The following is a 23,048-nucleotide window of genomic DNA, read 5'->3' as shown; positions in this document are numbered from 1 at the left end:
TGCCGGACAACAACCCTGTAAAGATGGTGTTCGCCACGAATCCAGTCGGAACAAGAAGGCGTGGGGCGCAGCGAGCTAGGTGGATGGACCAGGTACACCAGGACCTGGAGAGCGTGGGTCACAGTCGAGGATGGAGAGAAGCGGCCATGAACCGAGGGAATTGGCGAAATATTGTTGGCGAGGCTTTATCAAGATAATTGATGTAAAGCCAAATAAGTAAGTAAATAGTTATGAATAATTAAATAAAATATCATGAAAACAACTTGTTAACCTCATGCGGTACCCTTAACAAAAAATTCAGCAACAAACTGCGGTCCTAAAAAAAATTAACATTGAAAAAAAAAACAATTTTCACTGAGTGTCAAATTTGTGAAATATTTGAAATGTCATAACTGTTTTGTTTACTGGCTTACCATCACCAAATTTTTATGGTAGATAGCTAATATAATGGACCGTTTTCCCTCAAAAAATTACGTTGGTATTCCGTTAGGGTTTTGAGATATTTGAGTTTTTGTGACAAAAATGATGTTTTTTAATGCAAAAAAAAAAAAAAAATTTTACTGTGTGTATTTTCTTGGAATCTTTATTTAGTTGTCTAACTTTGTTTCTTTAGTTGTCTAATAATCGAACGAACCGTTTTTGCTGTGCAGCTTTTTGAATATTTTTGAACCATTTTCACATACACCCTTTTGAAAAGTTAGTCGTGACTCAACTTGAAGATTTCATATCGGAAAATGACGATTTAGATGGAACTGAAAAACTGTGCAAAGTTTCAGATATTTTTGAAATGGTCGATCAGAATCGACTTGCATGCCTCCGTGGAATCCCTCTTCTTCTGCTTCATGATTGATTGATGGTAGCAAAATCTCCCGGGTCCCGAGAGCAGAAAGTAACGAATATTTATGATTTTGATCATCGAGAGCAGGAACGATTTCTCCACTTCATTTGTCTTCTATGCAGACCTGTAGGGTATGCCTAAGTACACATATATGCAACAGAAGCTGCGGATTTAGCTCAACGGACTGTCGTCATTCAGCAGGAAACAGGGAGTACCGTTAAACGGGGTATGTTTGATAATACGGGTAGCTTTGATAGTGCCAGCCTAACAATATATCTAACGAAGTAACGTAATTTATGTTATTCAGTTAAGTAAAATAAATGCACAAGAAATACGTTTTAATATGACACTCCTTGTTAGAGCTATTTTCGTTAAGGTGAAGATGAATCGAAGCCAAACCTCAAATTTTCAAGAGCACGAATCTGGAGAACCGAACACCCGTATGAGCTGAAAATTTAATTGATTGGTCACTCGCAGCTAGTGACCAATCGATTAAGTTTTCAGCTTAAACGGATGTTTGGTTTTCTAGACTGAAAATTTGAGCTTTGGCTTCGATTCATCTTCACCTTAAATCGAGAATATTTGACGCTTTATATTCGAATATTAAACATTGATGAGATTTCAGCAATCTAGTTCCGCCTACAATGATGTTACCAGTTGCCAGTATTTATTTTCTTCAATATAAACAAAATGTTTAAACCAGAATGCAAAAATAGTCAAATTTGCTTTAAAAACTATCTAAGTCATCATCTTTACGGTACCGTTTTTCCGGGAAATGACTTGACGCTTGAGCGGATCGTAATGGTGTTGACATTTCTGTTCCCTTTTCCTCTCGGGATGATGGGAACGCGTACCCATTTCTTCTTTGCCATCAGTCAATACCGGGCTTGGAATGGCGTTACAAGAGCTCATAACTCATGTCGCTAGACAGTTTCAAAGTTTTCCCATTAAAACTGACTCGAGTGGAATGTGTGATACGGTTTTATTCATTCACGCGAAAAGTTCGATGTCAAAACAAAGAAGAGTTATGCGTTGAGGTTGATTGATGGATTTTTTTAAATGTTCATAGAACGGAAACGAACTTTTTCTATCCTGGGTGATAATGAACATTATCTCTATTTAAACACCGAAAACGACGAACTTTTTAAATATTTGTTTTCTGTGATTAAAACTATATGCTTTCAGTAATGGGAATAATTAACGGAAGCATTTTTTATCACAAAAAAAAACAAACTCTTCGTTTTTTGATATTTTTCAGAAGTTTGAAAAAAAGAAGCAAGGATTTTCATCAGGGGTGTGTGGCAAGTGACCTCAAAAATTAGTTAACGTATTTTGCTGGGACTAATCAAAAAGCGAAACAAAGAGATACCACTTTGATGTAATCCCCAAAAACAGTCTGGAGAACTTTCTGCAGGAAACGCCATAGGATCTAATTTTTCACACTTCGAGTGAAGGAATGTTCAAAAAATATACAGATGAGGAATCCCTGAACAAATTTCATTTATCGGAGGTGTTTTGCAAATTTCTAAAATATTTCTTGGGAGAGTCCTCATAGGTATTCAGGATCAAAATTTTTGATTAGTCTTCTCATGTCATTTTAAAATCACAGCAATTTGTGCGAAGAAAATTCACAGAAAAAGGCAACAAAATATTTTACAAATTTGTAACGAAAGAAACGCAGGAGGTGGAGCCAATGTGTATCAACTGAAGTAAATTATTACTAGTCGCATTTTAACTAAAGTCGTTCTTATTTCTACAACTGTGTAACATACGAACAACCGAGTTAAGTTACAGAGTTCCGAATAAAATGTTACCAAAATACATGTCGTTAAATTGTATTTTAGCTTGCATGCTTACGTTACCGTGAGTTTCAATGCGATTGAAATTTTAACGTGATCTCTTATGTAATAATATTGAAAATTACAGTCGACTCTCCACATCTCAATGTTTTACATCTCGATACCTCTCCCTATGCGGAGATTGCTTCGGTCCCTTCATACTGCATACGATTCCTCTCTCCATATCTCTATGTGTCCCTGTTGATTATTTGTTCCCAATTTTCTCTCCATATGTCGATGTGAACATAATCAATCTAGTGTTCATTAAATAAATGTTCTTTGCCTCGATCTCTCCCTATCTCGATGCAATGTGATATAGAAGAGGTGAGGAGAAAGTCGGTGTGTGATTGTATTAGTGCTGTGTAAAATCAAAATAAACATGGATGGGAAGAAGAGTGACGTCATACGGTTTCAATGGAATGCTAAGAGTGGGTACGAAACGTTTCATATCGTGGAACAAGCTAAGATTAGACCGAAAAAATACCTGCAGCTAGATTCCAGGAATAATGTTTGTTGGCAATTAACTCGCGGATAAAAATACTTTTTTCCACTTTTCCCAATCAAATTGGAATAAGAACTACAGCACTACATTCACGAGTGCATCATCTAGCGTAAAGTGTTAGGGGATTTCATGCACATCCTTTAGCAACAAGTATTTTACAGCTCAGTATTGGTCTCAGTACTTTACGGTGCCTTCCATGGTCAATCGTATGCATTGTAGAATTCCTTCCTAGAATAGGTAAAACCTGGGAGGGAGAAACCAATAAAAAATTTCTTTACGTCATAGTGAGCCGGGATTCCGCTGTCACGAACTGTCACTGTGAGCCCAGATCTCAAACATTGGACTAACATGGAAAAAGCGCGTAACTGATTAGAACACATTTTCGCATTTCATCAAAAGTGACAAAAATTGAATGAAAATCAATTCATGCACATAATGCAAGTAATGTCACGTGAGCACCTTTCAACTGATTGAATATAAAGTATTGAAAAACGCATGGTTTTACTTTTTCCAATGAAAATTAATATTTGGTGCGTAGAAAACTGTGACCCTTTTTCCATGTTTGTCAGGAAAGATCGAAAGTACACAACAAAAGAAAACTAGCGATTTTCCCCAAGCCTGCCTTGATTGTTGTTGGCAAGCTGGAGTTATCTTGCAGTTCAAATAAACTTTGTTCTATATTTCGTGTGTAGTATCGGTGCCTCCCTCCCAGGGTAAAACAAAAGTTAAAACTTAATTACATAAACTACCTCCAGTACCATCTTCCCGTGCTGATTTTTTTTCGTGTTATTGTTTGAGTAACAACGTACAAAACAACCTTGGTAACGAAAGGGTGACTAGCAACGCAGCCCCAGAAACCTTCGATAACAAACTGTATGACGTCACACATAGTCATAATGCAATGGGTTGCTGTGTGAAGACACAATCGGTGCACTAATACATACAAACAGTCGTGTATTACAAGGAATCATCTCCTCACCTCTTTTACAGCACATTGATCTCGATGGTTCCTTCGATATCGAGATGTGGAGAGGTGACTTTATAAACTATTTCTCACAACATTTTTAAAATGTTAAGGTATCATCGGTGAATGCAACATGTTCACGGAACTGATTGTTTTTTTTTGTAAGCTATCCATCTATCCACTATCTCGAATGAAGATGCATCTACAATGTACATCTACCCCGATTACATTTCTAAGAAGCGAAATAAGTAATAGTGTAATATGTAAAAATATCCAAATGAAAAAAAAAAACAAAAATATTTAACGTTCTGATCTTGAACTAAGCATTAAGATTGATAGAAATAAATCATACTTAAATTACAAACATACAGTATTGAACAAAACATTTGCAACTTTTTGTTTTATTTTCCATAAAATATTGTCAATTTTGGTAGGCCAGATCTCAGTTATTTTTTGACAGATTTGAATTGAATTTTCACAGCAAGCCAGATATAGCTTGAATTTCAACATATATTTTTACACAGTTTTTCCAATCATGAGTCTAGAAGTCATAACGGATAGACCAAAGTGAAATTTTTGACTAAATATTGAAAATGATTTATCTGAAAATAAAATATAAGCGCTACATAAAACTGTCTTCAGCAAACTCGTTTTTCTTGTGCAAATTTACAACTTTGTTGAATATACCATAGAGCTATTCCTTCAGCTTTTAATGTCACATCAATTTGTAAAATTTGTCAAAAAATTCACTTCGGTCAAACCGTTATTGCTTTTGATTTTGTGATTGGAAAAATCTCTCAAAAATATATGATGAAATTTAAGTGGGCTTCGTGGCCGTGCGGTTAGTGTTACCAAGCATTTAGCCGCATCGTGTCAAGGAGTTTGGGTTCGATTCCCACTTCAGTCCGGAAAACTTTTCATCAGGAAAGTATTTCGACTGTGCCACTGGGCGTTGCATGCTATTCCGTTGTCTAGTGTGGTGCTTCCTTCAAAGGGCAAATCGTCCACTGAAAGCATTAACGTGTCGGTGAGAAGTAGCCTGACGTACTGTGAAATTTTCATTTAAATCGGCATATAAATAATTGAGATATTAGCTTCCAAAAATTATTACTTTGTATGGAAAATCGAAAAAGTTGCCAATGTATTGTCCAATACTGTATGTAGATATACAGACATTTATAACCAATAATGTGTAGAAATAAAGCAAGTCACTATCCAGCTTCATATTAGTCGGTCGTGATTGAAGGTTGACTTTTGGCCTATATCAAATTTCTTCACAATCATACATGGAGCTGTGCTGTCACAAAAGGAGCTTATAAAGTAACTCATGAATTCCAAAAAAGGAATTTCTAGAATATGACTTAAGGAATTTCTAGATATTTAAAAAAAAAAAAAGCTCGCCAAATTTTACGAGGAATCAAAGAAAAAAGTTGTTTACGTGATTTCCAAAGCGAAATTCCCGGTTTAACTTCTAACCAATTTGTTGTGTTTTGAAAAATGTTTTGACAGGATTGTGAAGATGCATTACCGACAAAAAGAAAGATTCAGGCATTGCTGAAATAACCTTAGAGATCTCGGCGATCATTTTTAATTTGAATTCATAGTCACTCTACAAACAACTGAAAATCGTACTTCTGGTTACCCCTTTATCTCTTTGTTCAGGGTCGAACAATTAAATTTATTTGAAAACATTTTCAGTCCCCAGCTGACTGACTCATGCCTGCCATTCAACTGAAACTATACTGCTTCGTTTCAAACCGACGAACCTTTCCTTTTATCGCAGCAAGCGTAGTCTCTTCTTTCATTCGTGCTGCTTGTGTATCGCGCATCAAAAATTGGTGCCTCGCCGTAGCGAGCTGGTCTTTAAATTGGTAGTCATTCATTTGAGTTAATCAGCTAAAGATAAAGAACATTGAAAGCTGATTAATTCAAATTAAGGACGTGGTGGCCCGTATAGATTATTTATTACCTGACACACAACATTATTATTGCAAAAACTTAGAAAAAAAATTAAGTTCAAACATTTTGATGAATTTTAAATTAAATAAAACCAAACGGCACTATAACTCATTGATTTCACCTTTCTAGCTTTCGATCGGGGCATCGAAACGAATGAGTGTGGAGTGAAGAACGAAGCGCCGCAGTTGTTCGTCACCATCGAGACGACACAACCAAGTCTTCGTGTTTTTTTGTTTTTTTTTTTTTTTTTTTTCGAAGTGTTCAGATTAAATGTGGCCAAACCAACGAGGGCACCCCGGTACTCCGAAAAACAGTCTTTGGAATCAACCTTGGAGTGTTAATTGAATCAATTCCTTCTTAAAAAACCGAAAGAAAACTTCGAAAATAATTTCAGGAGGATTCCTGGGAATTCTAATATATACTATGGGAATTATGTGGAGTAATCCCTTATATTTTTTAACCGTATTATGTACGGTACAACACCCTTGATTTTTCATGTTCACCATGGAATACCTCGAAATCTAGATAAAATATAGAAAACCCATCTCCGACAAAGTTGTTAAGGAGGTCAAGGGCTGACATGCGGTAATTATCCAGTTTCGGAATTCCGCCAACAGGTGGTGCTAGTGTACATGCAAGTTTTGTTTTTCTAATATCCCTGGAGCCTGGCCACTTAGAAAGATGGCGTCTTCGGCAAAGTAGTTCAGAAGCACAAGAGCTATCATTATGTGAGCCAAGAAATCTGAGATTTTGTCACCAGGCGGCGCTAGTGAGTATGAAAAATATGTTTTGCGAATATCTTAGGATCCTGACAACTTAGTCTTAGCTGACGTCTTCGGCAAAGTTGTTCAGCTACCATTGTTAGAGGCAGTTGATTCAAAGTTTTGCCACCGGGCAGCACTAGTGAGCATGAAACTTTTGTTTTCAAAATATCTCAGGAGCCTGGCCATTTAGAAATATGGCGTCTTTGGCAAGGTTTGTTTAATAAGCCAAGGGCTATTCATTGTTCAAGCCAAAAGTTTCTAGGTTTTTCCACCAGATGGCACTAGTGTGTATGAACATTTGTCTCAGAATCCTGACCACTTGGCGTCTTCAACAAAGTTGTTCAATAGCTCAAGAGCAATCATTATTTAAAAATCTCAATTCTTTCAGCTTGAATAATGATTGCCCTTGAGCTACTGAACAAATTTTCCAAAGACGCCATCTTTTTTGGTGGTCATGCTCCAGAGATGTCTGCAAAATAATACTTTCATGCTCACTAGGGCCGCCTGGTGGCAAAATTTTGAATCAATTTTCTCGAGCAATGATAGTCCTTGAGTTATTGAACAACTTAGTCGAAAACGCCATTTTTATAAATGCACAGGATCCGGAAATATTTGCAAAACAAAAGTTAAAGTAGACTTGAAGAAATTTGACCTTCATATTCGGCTTCTGGAGCCATTATTGAAGTAAGTGTAGGATCGAGAAGCTGGAAAGCCAGAGAGATCACCTTCGACTCCTCGATAAACCTTCGGGCTGTCACGCTGTTGTACTTTGTACAAACAGATGTGATTTATATGCTATGATTTTGTAACAAAGATACTATCGACACCCAAACCAAAATGTGTTCCTCAAGAATCTTCTTAAGAACAATACTCAATAGTTTTGTTTACAGTATGACTCTCTATAATGCGGTAAAATCAACAAATGTACATAGAAGTCGCATAATAATGAGTAGACCGCAATTTTAAATCGGTATACCTCAAAATCCAAATAATTTCGAAACATGGGTTTTCAGTGAAGTTGTTTCTGGAGGTGGAGCGCAATCTGATGGTACCTCATTTATTTCGGGAATTCGACCACTAAGTGGCACTAGTGGGTATGGAACTTTTATTTTTGTTCTGGCAGATATTTTTGGATCCTGGTCATTTAGAAGGATGGTATCTTCGGCAAAGTTGTTCAGTAAGTTAAGGACTATCAATATTCGAGCAAGTTGATTCAAAATTTTGCCACCAGCCGGCGCTAGTGAGCATGAAACTTTTTGTTTTACAGATACTTCAGGAATCTGACCTTTTAGAAATATGGTATCTTCGACAAAGCTGATGTGTAGCTCATAGACAATCGTTATTTTAGCTAATCTTGAACTTCAAGATTAAACAAAGAAAGCAGAACTTTTCCGGAGATGCTATCTTTCTAAGTGATCAAGATCCTGAGATCTGCAAAACAAATGTTTCATGCTCACTAGCTTCAACCTGTTGGCAAAATTAAGAATCAACTAACTCGATCAATGATAGTTTTTGAGTCACTGAACAACTTTGCCTAAGACGCCATCTTTCTAAGAAGTCAGGTTCCTGAGATATTTGTAAAACCAAGCGTGTTTACAAAGTACAACGCGCGACTACTCGCGTTATAAAAATTTGCGCGACAACGAAAGGTTAAGGTCCCAATTCCGAAGCGGCGCAACCCCTGCAGCGGTTAAAACATGCTCGGCAAATATTGGGAGGAACGATACAATGACACCGAAGTACGCTACACGGATGTTTCCAAGCTAGCGGGCCGAGTGGGCATAGGTATCCATGATACCAGCTTGAATCTAGCATACCGCCTGCCAGAGCAGTGTTCAGCGTTTTCCGTCGAGCAGCAGAGCAATCTTCTTTGCGGTCGGCTGAGATAGCCAGGCTCCAGTCCTTATTGTGAGTGACTCTGCTAGGCGCCCTGCTAGCGATTTGATCATGTACTAACAGGCATCCCTACATTCAAGCCACGCAGACTAAACTAGATAACAGAAGCGGACCAATAACATTCATGTGGGGGTTAGCGTTGGGCAAATTTGCCATAACATCGATGTTACTGATTCACCGATTTAATCGAATCTTTTGAATCGATGTTTTGAATCGATTCAATATCAAGCTCATATGAAAATTTACAAAAAAAAAGTTTTCAAAATAAGACTAAACGAAATTGCATATGATGTTAAATTTCTCGGATTGAATAACGTTTGAAATTAAAAATTATATATTAACACTTCAAGGTTGATTCAAAACTATGTCAACTCATAAAAAATTCTAATCAATTTACATCGTTCTGAATCGAAACAAAAATCGAATGGAGAAAATCGATTCAATCGAGTTGCTCCTAACATCGATTTAAAAAATCGATTAATCGGAACAAAAAAAATCGATTTCGGAACATCGATTCAAAATCGCCCATCGCTATGTGGGGTACCGGTCACTGCGCCATAATGGCAACGAACGTGCCGACGCACTGGTTAGCCTCGGCAAAGTCGTTTTCCAACAAATGAAGTCCCGGGTGAGACATCAATGGTCTGGGCAAAAAAGACAATATGGAAAGCATGGGCGACTGAGTGGACGCGAGACAGATCCTCCTTCCTCTGGCGAATCAAGATAGACGTCTACCGTGGACGGACGTGCGTGACTGGAAGAGTAAAGGGTCCTAACGCGCCTCAGAACAGGCCACACCCGAGCAACCCACAACATGGGGGACGGAAGGAACTTCCGGAAGTTTGCGAGACTTGTAACACCAAGAATACCATCGAGCACATTATTAGGAACTGCCCTTGTCTACGAATACCTCAGAAGGCAGTAAAATTATTACTTCATCCAGTCGAAGTGCAACAAAATGACCCCGCCTGCGAGAGGATCCTACTCAACTTCTTTAAGGAAGCAGGTATTTTTAACGAGCTTGACGAACTTTGAAGAGTTTGAAGAATACATTCAAACATGAATACTTAAACCCGAATTAGTATTATACCATATGATTCCACTAGAGTTTGCATCCTTTTGACAGATACGCGTGTTTCGACTTAACTATAAGGGCGTCTTCAGTGTCGTGTACTAGACTCAACCTTAACTCGAGATTGATTTCTCGTCTGAAATTACAATACTTGACTTCGAACCATTCCAGCGTTACTCGCACGCTGGCCTATTATAGTTTCACCGAAAAAACATGTCAGATATTATATTCCATTCTTTTTGTTTCAATTGCATGCTGGTTACTAAAATCGTGTGATTGATATTCTCTTCTCCTGGGAACAACCTTCACTGAAGCTCACTTGCAATCAAAATCTTCGTACCATTGGTCTAAAACTCAAAACAACATTTTTTAAATTTAAATCGGTTCTAAAAACCATGATAAATTTGGAATAAATGATGTTGGAATTGAAAGTATTTGCTGTAATTTAAGTGTTGTAAGTAATTATGTAGTTCAAAAATGTCAGTCATGTAGTGTTGTAGGCACATATTTTATACTGAGACATTTTTTATAAGAAAATATATTGGCGAACTAATTCTACCATATAGAACTCGATTTGTAATTATTTCGTGAAAAAGAATCACGAAAAACAACTATCAACAAATACCTGCTCTTATTCAATTTGCAATCAATATCATAACGATAGTGTTCATCACGCATTCTCAGATAATTCAAATACCATGCTAGTAGCCTCATCTTCATCATATCGTTCACCATGTGCAGGGAACGATGAAGCCTTTGGAAGACCATAGCGTCCCTGTGCCTCGCTCTCTCTCTGAATGCGGACAGTTCTACACAACAACGATGCTCCAATAACCTCCATATCTTTTTGCCCATTTATATCCCACCCCGAAAAGCCGTAATCCTTCCCATCAATGAACACAACAAATACCAGCCTTGAGTCGCCTCAGGTGCATCCTCTAATCACTCGCGGCAAACCCTTCAGTGCAGTGGTGGTAACTGTCACATTTTCTTACCATAGGCTTTCTTCTTTCTCTTTTTTCCAGGCTCATCGATAGAGCGTTTATGTGATATTGCGGCAACGGATCCGGTGGGATACTCGCCCCGGCCTAATCCGATTGACGACAGAGGACCGATGATACGGGCGGCCCGGACCTTGCTGAGCTCGGTGACGCGGGTTCTGCTGCTGGCCGATATCGTGGTCGTTAAACAGTTATTATTAGCCAAAGACAGGGTAAGTCTTACTAGATGATGCGGTCAAGCGATTTAACAAACAATGTAACGATTGTGAACAACTACCGAAGTGTAGACATTACATATATCTTGCAATTGGATCAAACGGACTAATTGAAGTGGAAATCTCGAAAAAGCACATTTCCTCGGTGAGAATCGAACTCACGATTTTCTATTCGCTAGACCAATCGTGTTGCCGTCAATGTTACCAACACGCATGTCTAGCGATTTTTTGCGGATTATTATATTACATTGCAAAGTACATGTAATGTCTAGATATTCGGTAGTTGTTAAAAATTTCACTGGGTTGATTAGTCACAAACACAATGAGTCATAATTAAAAAGAATTAACGATTCTCATCCTTTCTTATCTCTCAACAAACAGGTAGCTAGAACTTTAAGTAGATTAGAATCAGTGGCCAATTTTACAGAATTCGTGAAAGCCTTCTCAGTATTCGGCGCTGAGATGGTGGAGCTGGCGCATGTGACAGGTGAGTAGAGGCGGTCCTTTCCGTTCGTCAAACAAACATCAATGTAATCAGCCCACCACTTGAGCTTCATCCACACCGGTGGGCTTCATGAATTATTTAAACAGGATTCGTAAATAAAATTCGGTGTAACTAACGTGTTTTCCACTCGGGTGAGCATAAACCACAACTTATCGCGTCGCTTTTGTGCGTGTCGTGTCTTCTTCACACCATTGACTGTGACGGGATCGCTGGCTGTATTCACTTTCCAAACTATAACTATACAATGGCGGAAATTTATCCATCCAGCTGGATGGAATCAAGCGTGACGAAAGCTCACATGTTAAGGGTGTAGGAATGGAGCCGTTGCTCGCACACCACGGATGATCAACATGGGTGAGTAAATATATTTTTGCCTCGTTGAGCACGAATCGGCTGCGGCGATGTGGGTTCAATATTTTGAGCACATTTTTTCTACATTCAATAATCTGTTGTTCTTCCATTTACTTACACTTTTATCAGTCCGTTTCCATGCTGTTAAGTTATGGTGGAAAGTTTATGAACATCTCTGACATCCGTTGAAGCTTGAAGGTTTGCGATCGAGCGTAAGGATGTTTCATGGAATAAAAAGCATGAATAAATTGAAGAAAATTCCTGGGTTTTGATCATTATTTTGAATCCACACTTCGAAACTCATCTTGTCGTATCCTTAGTGTTGTACGCGTTCTAGTTTGAAGCGGATAGACCTCGAAGATTATTTTTGCTGATTTGTTAGCTGGCATTCTCACAACATGTTGTACCCCAACGTATCCTTCCTGTTTTTTTCATCTACTGGAGATAGTTTAACCATTGAGGTCAGCCTACACGCCACCAAATATAGTCTAAAGTACTTATTTACTTCATACCTGGTGAGTTACAATTCACTACGTTGAGTCTACACCAAATTGATAATCCTTCTAACCTTGTCTTGATTTTGGGACATTTTTTTCAGTCTCCCTGTTTAATAAGGGTAAATCTTGAACGCGAAGTTTGCGGCTTTAGCCTAACATGATTATCGCACGTGCCTCGTGTTCCAACCCGAGCAGAAGTGAAGTTCTGACCATCAAATCGAGATATTGTTTTGATCGACATAAGAGATAAGATATCTGGAGATAATATCAAAATATTATTCCTGGAACTTCTGAACCATAGCAAAATTTGATGTTTACGGATCTAATGAATAGCTCGCTGATATTGGTTAGATCTATCAATAGCTAAATATGATATGCTTATGGTATTCCAGGAGTAAATTTTAAAAATCATTTTTAGATCTTTTATCTCTTATATCTATCCAGGGCATATCACCTTAAGGTACTTCATTTCTTCCACCACTTCAAACACTTCACCACCTAGCATCGTTTCACTCACACTAATATGGTTCCTGATCATACCCACGCTGACCTGTTGTTATCATGGTGATCTTCCTTATGGCATATTTGAATGCTCTGTTTAACTGCAAGTCTGGTTACGATCTTCTTCGTGTTTTGCTTGCATAGATAACCAATGGTAATTTTACTAAATACGCGTTTACCAGGTCATTGAAATCGCAGTTCAGCCAATTTATTTCAAGCGAGAACAGAGTTGATTGAAATCAGTTCCTCAATTTAAGTTCGACATGCGATAACAAGCCTCGTCCTTGATTGGACCGAAGCAAAAGCTTCTATGGCTGCCTGACAATCTGTACAAATGTATTTCACTTTTCCTATTCCTTACTGTTGGAGTGCTGGAGTTGACAAGCGATCATTAAGCTTTTGATAGCTGCCTTCTATTTAAAAAATAGAAATGGTCGTCATTAAGAAGGGTTCGATATAAGCGCATATTGAGTAATAATTCAGCTTCCCAAAAAGCTTCAAATAAGCTTAAGGCTGGATAAAATCGACAGAATTAGATGCTTAGGAGCTGAACAATCGAGTGTGTTGACATGCACAGCTTTTATTCAAACAAAGGCTGTTTGAAATTAGCTGCAGAAGCGTTTGAACAGCATCAAATTGTTACCTGCGCGGATGTTTGGTTCTCCAGATCCATGCTCTTGAAAATTTGATGCTGGCTTCGACTCATCTTCACCTTAAAAGCCCGAGACGAACTTGAATTTTTCAAATGGCGACTAGTAGGTCAATTTAATTTGAAATATGCTTCGTGGTCGTGCGGTTAGGTGTTACCCAGTGCATCTAACCGTAATCGAGTCAAGGGGTGTGGGTTCGATTTCCGCTTCAGTCCGGAAAACTTTTCGTAATGAAGGTTTTTCGACTGTGCCACACTGCATGCTAGTCTGTTGTCTAGTGTGGTGCTTCCTTCAAAGAGAGGTGTCTTCGACAAAGTAGAACAAGGGCTATTTGGCGAAAAGAAATCTGATTCAGAATTCATCCGCTAGGCGGCGCTAGTGACAAATTTTATTCAACCAGATCTTGAGATACATCTCTACAAGCTAGAAGCTTTTTGTCTTCGGCAAAATTGTTCAGGCAGATCAAGAGCTATTTAACAGTGAAGGTTCTGATGAATTTATCCACTAGGTGGTATCTGAAGATCCTTACCAGCTAGAAGGTTGGTGTTTTGGCAAAGTTGTTCAGCAGATCAAGAGCTATTTAACAGTGAAGGTTCTGATGAATTTATCCACTAGGTGGTGCAAATTAAAATAAATCTTCAATATTCTCTACTTTCAAGATCCTTACCAGGTAGAAGGTTTGGTGCCTTCGGCCATGTTATTCAGCAGAATCTATCTAATTCAGAATTTATCCGCTAGGTGGTGCTAGTAATAAATTTTCTTCAATAGTATGTGTCTCACAATCCTTATTAGTTTGGAAGGTTGGTGTATTCGGCAAAGCTGTTCAGCCGAACAAGAACGGTAGACTATCTGATCCATTCGCTAAGTAACATTTTCCCAAAAAAAAAGTACAAGATTTACGCTATCCTATTGCATTTTTATTATTTGAAAAGAGAAAAATGTATCGGTATACAACATTTCAGTAAACAAATGTTTATTCTCGGTATATAAGTAAAAAACAGTAATCGTGCAGGTTTTGTAACTCTGAATTCAAACATTTGTCTACAAGTGTTGTCATCAGTCACAAATTTGCAATTATTTATAGATTTATTTCTACTTTAAAATGTAGAACACTAGTCCGCTAGGCTCACGTTAATCCTAGCGATGGCTATTGTACCTAAGGGGGCGATACTGCATCTATTCAACAAAATATAAAAAAAATCACTAGCTACATCTGGAAATAAATTTTATTTAAGTAAATAAAAAACCGAATTTACCCAGTCAACATTTCGGTCGGTATAGCTTTTGTTATACATCATTATATATGAATCAATTTATCGTATATAATGCATACCAAAGTGTAGGCTATTTGTGCACTTGACACGACTTTTTCAGACTTCCTGCGACCAGAAATACGATGCCATAACATTTGGATGAAAATAAAAAAATATGTTTCCAGCAAACCTCGAAGGCAGGATATCTGGATTATTAACCCTGACACCCTACCACTGTACCGATTCTTTGTTGCACTGTTTACATGTTTTGTTGTCAACACAGATTGTCTGTAGTGGGGATTCATATACATGTTGTGTTGACATTGATAACGCCATATTTTAGCATCTTGCGCGATTTTTTTGACGTACGAACATGTGATTTTCGATGCACACTCTTATACGATACGTGGTTCAGTGGGTAGTACTATAATATTTAATTTCACTAGAGTTTGTATCCTTTGGACAGATTACGCATATGTGTAAGACCTCAACTGTAAGACCGTTTCCAGTGTCGTGTACTAGATTCGATTTTCATGATCAGAAAGATATGGTTCACCTAAACTAAAAGTTGGTATTCCATCTAGACTATCTTAAGATACAGAAGTTTGAATGAACATCAAATTACAGTCAACTATCTATTACTCAATTTTCAAGAAACTAAATAACCGAAATGTCGACATATAAATCACAAAATCAATGCAACTGCGCTTTAAGAGACTATTGGGGAAACCATGCAAACCAACTTTTAATATAGTTGTATAACACATTTATGAAGATTTTGAATGTAAAGCTACCCGACTAGAGGCTTGTAACAAAAATATAATAAATTTATCAGAATATGATATGCATATCCTATTATGATATTATTTTGTCAAGCTCAGTTTAGCCACAGAACAAATTAAAACAAAAATGTAACATTTGTGTTTTATTTCTCGTGAATATATTTTGTTGTTCACTTTTGACAACTTTATAAAAAAACTTAAATGCATTTCAATAATATACAATATTTGGATTTGTTTTCTATTATTTTAGACTAACGATTATTTGATATTATAATGTTTAATCCAATTCATTCAACTTGAGTTTTGATTTACAAAGCGAAATATACTTTATTGTATGTCTCTGATCACCATTCTACATTATTTAAACATTTACACAAAATCTAAAGCTATATTGTTGTTGATCAGATCATGTAACCATTTGAAGAATATTAACCTAAATGAAGATAAAAATTAGTTACTTTGTTTCATCTGGGAAGAATGAAAAAAAAACCTGTATGGTTCGCAAACTATCCAAGCTATCGCAAAATGTTGTGATCATCAATTTAATTTTGACTAATTGAAAGCGATTGAAGATTGACTCGTTGCGGCATAAGTCCTCAATTGCTTGTTGTACATCAAATCATACATTTTTCTGTCAATTGCACCAAGCATCATGTTTTGTTTGAATTGTCATATGATTTATCAAAAGCTTGTAACTGAATGAGTTATGCCGTATATTAGACAGTATTATAATTTTAAATACTTTGTATTCAAAATTATAACTTGGTATGATGTATTTTTGATAGAATTAAAACACAGTTTGTAATGTTTATGTTACTATTCATATATTTTTTGCTATAATTTTAGTTAATTTAACAACATCCTGCATCAAGTTTGTAACAACTTATGTTCGAAAAAAACTTTATGACATAATGACATGTGCTGATATAATTTCGTTACGTACCCTTAGTCGGGTATGGAGAGATAGACCTGTGCGCCGAAATATTTTTAATCGCGGCGGCGTGAGTGCATTTTTATACCGGCGGCGGCGGCGTCATCGGCGTCACGCCGTTAACAACTTTCGGCGGCGGCGGCGGCGGCGAGCATCGGCGTGAAGAAAATTGGACACCAAAATGTTTGAGTTTGTCTTCTTTTTTCCAGCGTTACGTTCCTACTGGGACAGAGTCTACTTCTTAGCTTAGTTTTCTACAAGCACTTCCACAATTGTTAAGTGAGATTCGAAATATACGAAATAATCCTGAACTAGCCGGGACATTGCCATTAGGCTTAAAAAAGCCTCCAAGATACTCTATGTCGCGAAGTGTCAAGAAAATTACGTCAAAAAACCCTCTAGCTGTGGGGCTTGAGCTCACAACCCAAACCCCAAGATCATGCTAAATATTTTCGCGTTTAATGCTACATAAATTTAGGTGCATAAATATAAATGACAATTAAAACGATGAAGCAGTTAATGCACCATTGCAATAATTCAAATTACAGCGATTGAAATTGTTGTCCCATATGCGCTTATCTGGAATAATCTTGAAAAATCTCTGAAAAAAAATGCAACAGACCCTGAAAAAGAAAACTTGGGGAAATTTATGGTGAAATTCTTTCAAGACAACTTATTCATTATTATTATTCTTCGGATAAAATTTAAAAATAGTTCCTGGACGAATCCTTGGGAAAATAATTAGGAACCAGGAAAAATACTCGACGAACAAGGAAGGAACTCACAAGAATATTTGGTGAAATTACCACAGACAAATGTGTGTGATTTATAGGAACACTGTGTAAGAGGGATCTTTGGAAATTTTTTGCTGGATTTTTGGGAAAACTATTCGAATAATTCTAGCACGAATGTTTGAAGAATTCTCAAGTAACCCTGAAAAAAAATAAAGGACGTTATTGAAATTCTAGCAGAAATCTATGTGCTAGTAAAGACTTGCTTGGAAGATCTACTTTTGCGCTCTAGAACAGTCGCAAATGGTCACTGAAAGTAATGCCACGCTTGTACTGTGTGCAACAAGTGTACTTTTCAGATGGTGCATATAATCAGTTCACGATGTTTCTGCTTTTGAATCAAAAGCTCAACTGAAGAAGGCTCCCAGACAATTTTCACATGATTCGTAGTAATTGCCATGTATTTTCTGATTCTTTTAGAGATAAGAATAATAAAAACATGAGCATTTCAGAATTCCCCAATTTGGCAACATCCCCATTTTGGCAACATAAAAATCTAGCCTGGTTGCCAAAATCGGTAAGACACTGTAATACTATATTAATTACAGTATACATACGATGGGAAATAACCGAAACTCTAGCGAGAATGAAAAACTGAACCAGTTATTGACTTGGTTATCTTGTTTTCATAAGAAAATTGTTATTATTTTCTATATTTACAGTTCAATAAAAGTAGTAAAGTCAATAACAAGTTTAAAAATCTATAATTCAGCCGCTCGGAAAGAACGATAAAAATGTGCATAAAGTGTTTTTTTCTTTGGGGTTTTAAAAGAGGTATATTTGCTTGTGAAACCACTTTTGTTACATTTTTCTGCTGTGTTTGGTGAATTATTTTCTTTAGCAATGGTTGCTTATTTAGTTTATCAATTCATTAAACATTTACATCGAAAATACAGGTGCGCTTATAGAAATTTACATTGCCACCATACTAAAATCTTTTTTTTTTTCAAAACTCGTTACGTTATTTACTGAAAGCATTCTTGTTAAAATTAGCAAAGGAATTTTTTAAAGTACAGGTTGGAAAATCGAGTAGAATTTACTAGACAGTCCAAGAGTCCTTAAACAAGCTTTGAAGTATTTTCTTTGGAAAAATTTTAAAATGAACATTTGACGGATAAACTCAAAGAAGTATCTTCTATAAGTTCTGAATAAATTTCAGGAGTAATCAACGGATTACCTACTCACAAATGCGATTGAGAAATGTAGGTATCCTATATCCGTGTAATCCTTGGAGAAATTCCAAAGTGCTGGCAGAAATCTTGAAGGCATCTTTGCAATAATTTCTCGATAAATCCCTATAACAACGTTCGAAGAAATTTTTTAAGTGTTCATCTCGGGACCAACGGCTTTACTTCCCTTCCGAAGGAAGTTGTCACTGAAATTTTTAGTGACTATCTCGGGGATGGGTTTCGATCCCAGGTCCTCGGCGTGAGAGGCGTGTGTTCTAACCACTACACCAGGTCCGTCCCCGTTCGAAGAAATTACTAACGGACTTTCTGAAGTGTTTCTTAAACAAATAATTGGAGGAATTAGTGCAGAAACATATGAAGAAATCCCGCAAAGGTTTTTTTTTGTAGGTTTATAGAAGAATTCCTACAGTTTTTTTTTTTTCAAATAATTTGTTGCACTATTTGTTATAACACGAGAAAACTTTAAAAAAACTTCTTTGGCAATAATTCCTAGGCATATATTTGTTTCAATTATTTGAGAAATATTTGATAATCCTTCTATAAAGATTCCTGAGTAGTGTCTTGGAGGAACTCCTGTAAAAAATCAATTGATTTTTATCGAGGATTTTTTAAAATTAGTTGAAAGCTTACTGATAGAATCTGTGTAAGCATTCTTAGAGTAATTGCTGGTCTTGTAAGAATTCTAAAGAACCGTCGTTGGGGCTGAGAATGGGTCAAAAAAGGATATGTACGAATTATTTATTGACTAACTATCGCAATTTAACTCCAATAAACTTCAAATTTGGTGTGTATGTACTTTGATGGTACATTTCCAACCGCCAAAGAAAAAAAATCAAAGACAAATTTTAATTCACTACGGCACTACAAGTGAATGAAAAATGACCCAATCTCACCCCATAGTGGAGGTGACATTGGGTCACTGTAATTGAAATAACTTGTTTTTGAGAATATGGTTGCAGAACCATTCATAGCTGAAAAATATTGATGAAATACGGTGCAAAAAAACGAAAAGACATCTAATTTGTTTCACAAGTATGATAAAACCACTTAAAAGTACGATTTTACCGAAGAATTGAAGAGCTATGAAAAAAATTATGTAAACCCAGCATTTATTGTCAATTTTACATACATTTTCTTGTTTTGTTCCTTCAAATTGTCTTCGAAATCTCATTCCAACTGCCAAAGGTGTACTGAAACTATGATTATTTTAAACCTTCGTAAATAGTTAAATTTCGATGCGACATACCACGATCAAAATATTTCCGGAAGTTGTTGACGTCAGAATCTCGGTATTTCAGCGATCCAACTCATTTATACTTCCGTGTTTCAATGATATGAAAATACTAACAAATAATTAAATATAAAAAAAAATCAATTGATAAAATTTTACGATGTTTTTGCATACGAAAAACAGTTGCTGGTTTGAGAAGTTGGCAAAATGTTTTGCATTGTTATTCAATGCACGAAATCCTCAAGTAGACTTGTTTGATGTTTATGCGATGATAAAAGAGTACACAGCACCGTAAAACGATAAAAACGTAGACTTGTGAATTCATTCACAATCGTTCTTATATGACCCAATCTCAACCCCATTTTTAATGTTTTAGACAACGTACTGAAAAAATTAAATTTCTTATGGAAAAATCAAAAAGATTCTGAAAAATGAGTGAAGTGTATTGAATAGACTTTCAACTTTCTACTAACATAATATTAGAGGTAAAAGTACATGCGTGATACTTTGTACAGAAAAATTTAAGTGTTGTAATTTTTTTCTAGTTACAACATACAAGTTTGTTGATTTTTTAACAAAAACTACTATTTCTAAAAATGTATATTGTGATTAATTATGTGTTATAACATGCTCTCTAACATATGAATTATAAATTTTACAAATATCAGCGTTATTAGCAGAAATATTTCATAAATCATATTCTTCCGTTTTGACCCAATCTCACCCCCTAGACCCATTATCCCCCATCGACGGTATTATCTGAAAGAATTCATACAGAAAACTCTGAAGGAGTTCAAGCAGAAATCCGTGTATGTATTCCAGGATAAATCACTGAAGAATCTCTGGAAGGTTTTAAGATGGAGTTGATAGATAAATTCCTTAAGTTCCCAAAGAAATACATAGAGGAATTCTTGGACTAATTCCTTGATGAATTCCTGTAAGAATCCTTATAGAAATTTCTTAAGCAACAATGAATTATTTTGTAGAGCATTTTTTCAAAGTAAAGTTATCAAATTTTACGAGCCGAATTATTTTTCGGCGTGAAAACACAAAATCGACGGCGAAGTGCTGATCGGCGTATGGCACGCCGCCGATGCCTCACTCGGCGTCGGCGTGACGTAAAATTGATCGGCGGCGGCGACGTGGCGCGGCGGCGCACAGGTCTATGGAGAGATAACTGTATCAGTCGGATTGTTTCGCAAACGATTCCACCGTAATTCATGAACCCTTAGTTTTGCCACACATAACAGATGTTTTTGCTAGAACAAAAATCTTCTGAAAACTTGTGTAAATATTCAAATTAAAACACGTTGAAAACACTAGCGCCGCCACACAACCTATTGCTGCAATCAGTGGTGAATATAAGTATCTTGAAATGTTTCATATTCACCACAGACATCACCATGGGAACTTAGCGATAACAGCGCCACCACGATGTTGCTACTTGTGTTGCCACATAAAATCACCATTAATTGTCTTACACAGTTTTACAATAGAACTTAAACATCTGTTATCTGTGGTTTTGCGATAAATCGAGATACAGAAGCCCTTTGGGAATGAATAAAAAATGTTACTAGCGTCACCTAACGGTTGGATACACCAACCTTCCACCTGAAAAGGATCTTGAGCAACAATATTTTTGCCGATTCATTATGGCCATGCGACCAATCAGGTTTTGAATATCTATTCCAAATCTGATCAGTGTTTTTAGGTAGTCAGCTTTAGGGTAGGGCATACTTAATAATTGTTTGAGTAATGCATTGACCTGCTGAACAATTTTGCCCAAAACACAAACCTTCTAGCTGGCAAGGATCTTGGGATACAGATATTTGAATAAAATTTGTCACTAGCGCCGCCTAGTGGATAAATTTCCAACCAAACTCTTCATCGACGCATAGCCCTTGATCTGCTGCACAACTTTGCCGAAGATACCAACCTTCTAGCTCATTTAACACTTCAGTCGTCGCGCTGTTGTATTTTGCACAACAGTGGTGAAAAAACCTCGCTTATCGTATACAGCTTCAGCGTGGTGGTTCGAACGGTGGCAAACCGCGCGACGACTAAAGGGTTAAATGTTGAGATATCCGTTAGTGGCCAATTTTGAACCCCTCGTGTCCACGCTTTTTCCGTTACCTAGGAAACCAGTGTTTTGCTTCAGTTGTACCTATTTCCAAACCAAACCACACCCTAGGCAGGAAAGGGGAGGGGTCAGGGTGGATCACTCAAAGATAATAAGACCAACTAACCGCATGCACTTCAAAACTTGTTTCAAATTAATTGATCTACTAGTCTCCGAATAGTCGTCATTTTAAAAATTCAAGGTTCATCTCGGATTTTGAAGGGTTAAGGAAAGTTTCTCAGAGCTGTTTTATTAAGCTGTTAGTTGCGGGTGCACCATGCACGACGACAGGCATAAATACGATAGGCATAATGGACGTTTGTCATAATGGACGACAGGCATAAGTTCCGAAATAAATATTGAAATCGTGCATGCAAAAAGTGAGCTGACTTTTTTTATTTTAATGTGTGTCCTTTCAAATGCGGTTGCCTTCCAGTCGTCCCATAAATGTGAATCCTTTAAGGTAAATTTCTAGGGCAAATTTTGATTAAATGATCAGTATAACAGTGCTGTAAAGTGCCTTCAGCCATGCTGAAAGTATCTTATTTCGTTTCCTTCCAGGGTCTTTTTGTTTTCTTCACTTCCTTGGCCATGAAGCTCGAGTATTGTGTACAAATAAGAATGCAAAATGGCTACTTTGACAAAGCAAACTTTTGATTAATAACTGTGTAATTGCTCCTAGAACACTAAGCTTAGAATTAGTATTAGGGTGTAAGGACTGTTCATTTTATAAAGTGGACACTTTGGTTTTGCTATATCCATTTATTAATAAAACCGTAATCGGTTTTCTGTGCTTTGTTCAACTATTATTCTACAATGTAATGAAAATAAAATCTTACAAAATGCTTCTGATTGAAGACCTAGAAAGTTTTTCCCAAAACACCTGAGAAAAACTGTTCGTCAAAGTTAGGCACTTCGATAATCGTACAGGGTGTCCGCAAATTATCCGAACAGCAAAATATTGGAAAGATGTTCTCGCATTAAAAACAATGAAAAGTCAATGTCCATGTACCTTTTATAATACATTTATATGTTAACACAAAATGCAACTTTAAAAAAATTCGGAATAATTGCTTTTTACTGAGATTGACAAATCTAAATTTTTCGGAGACGTTTTTCCTGAGGGCCGTTAGTCATACTGGAGATGAGTTATCCCTTAAACCTAAAAGAGATGAATCCAAATGTCCTATTATTATTT

At 36.7% G+C, this 23,048-nt stretch overlaps 1 protein-coding gene across 7 annotated transcripts in view; it reads left to right on the top strand.

Annotated features, from left to right (window-relative positions):
• The window catches only part of LOC5574124 (alpha-catulin), a 598,722-nt gene that overhangs the window by 464,399 nt on the left and 111,275 nt on the right, over positions 1-23,048 (top strand). For all 7 annotated transcript variants that reach the window (XM_021853434.1, XM_021853430.1, XM_021853432.1 and 4 more), the window contains 2 exons: positions 10,859-11,046; positions 11,431-11,536. In XM_021853434.1, coding sequence (XP_021709126.1) covers positions 10,859-11,046; positions 11,431-11,536 — 294 coding nt within the window. The remainder of the gene's footprint in view (positions 1-10,858; positions 11,047-11,430; positions 11,537-23,048) is intronic.

Source organism: Aedes aegypti, chromosome 3 (genome assembly GCF_002204515.2).
Source record: "Aedes aegypti strain LVP_AGWG chromosome 3, AaegL5.0 Primary Assembly, whole genome shotgun sequence".
Taxonomy (NCBI): domain Eukaryota; kingdom Metazoa; phylum Arthropoda; class Insecta; order Diptera; family Culicidae; genus Aedes; species Aedes aegypti.
Note: the sequence above shows the minus strand (reverse complement) of the source record. Positions and strands in the feature narration are given on the sequence as shown.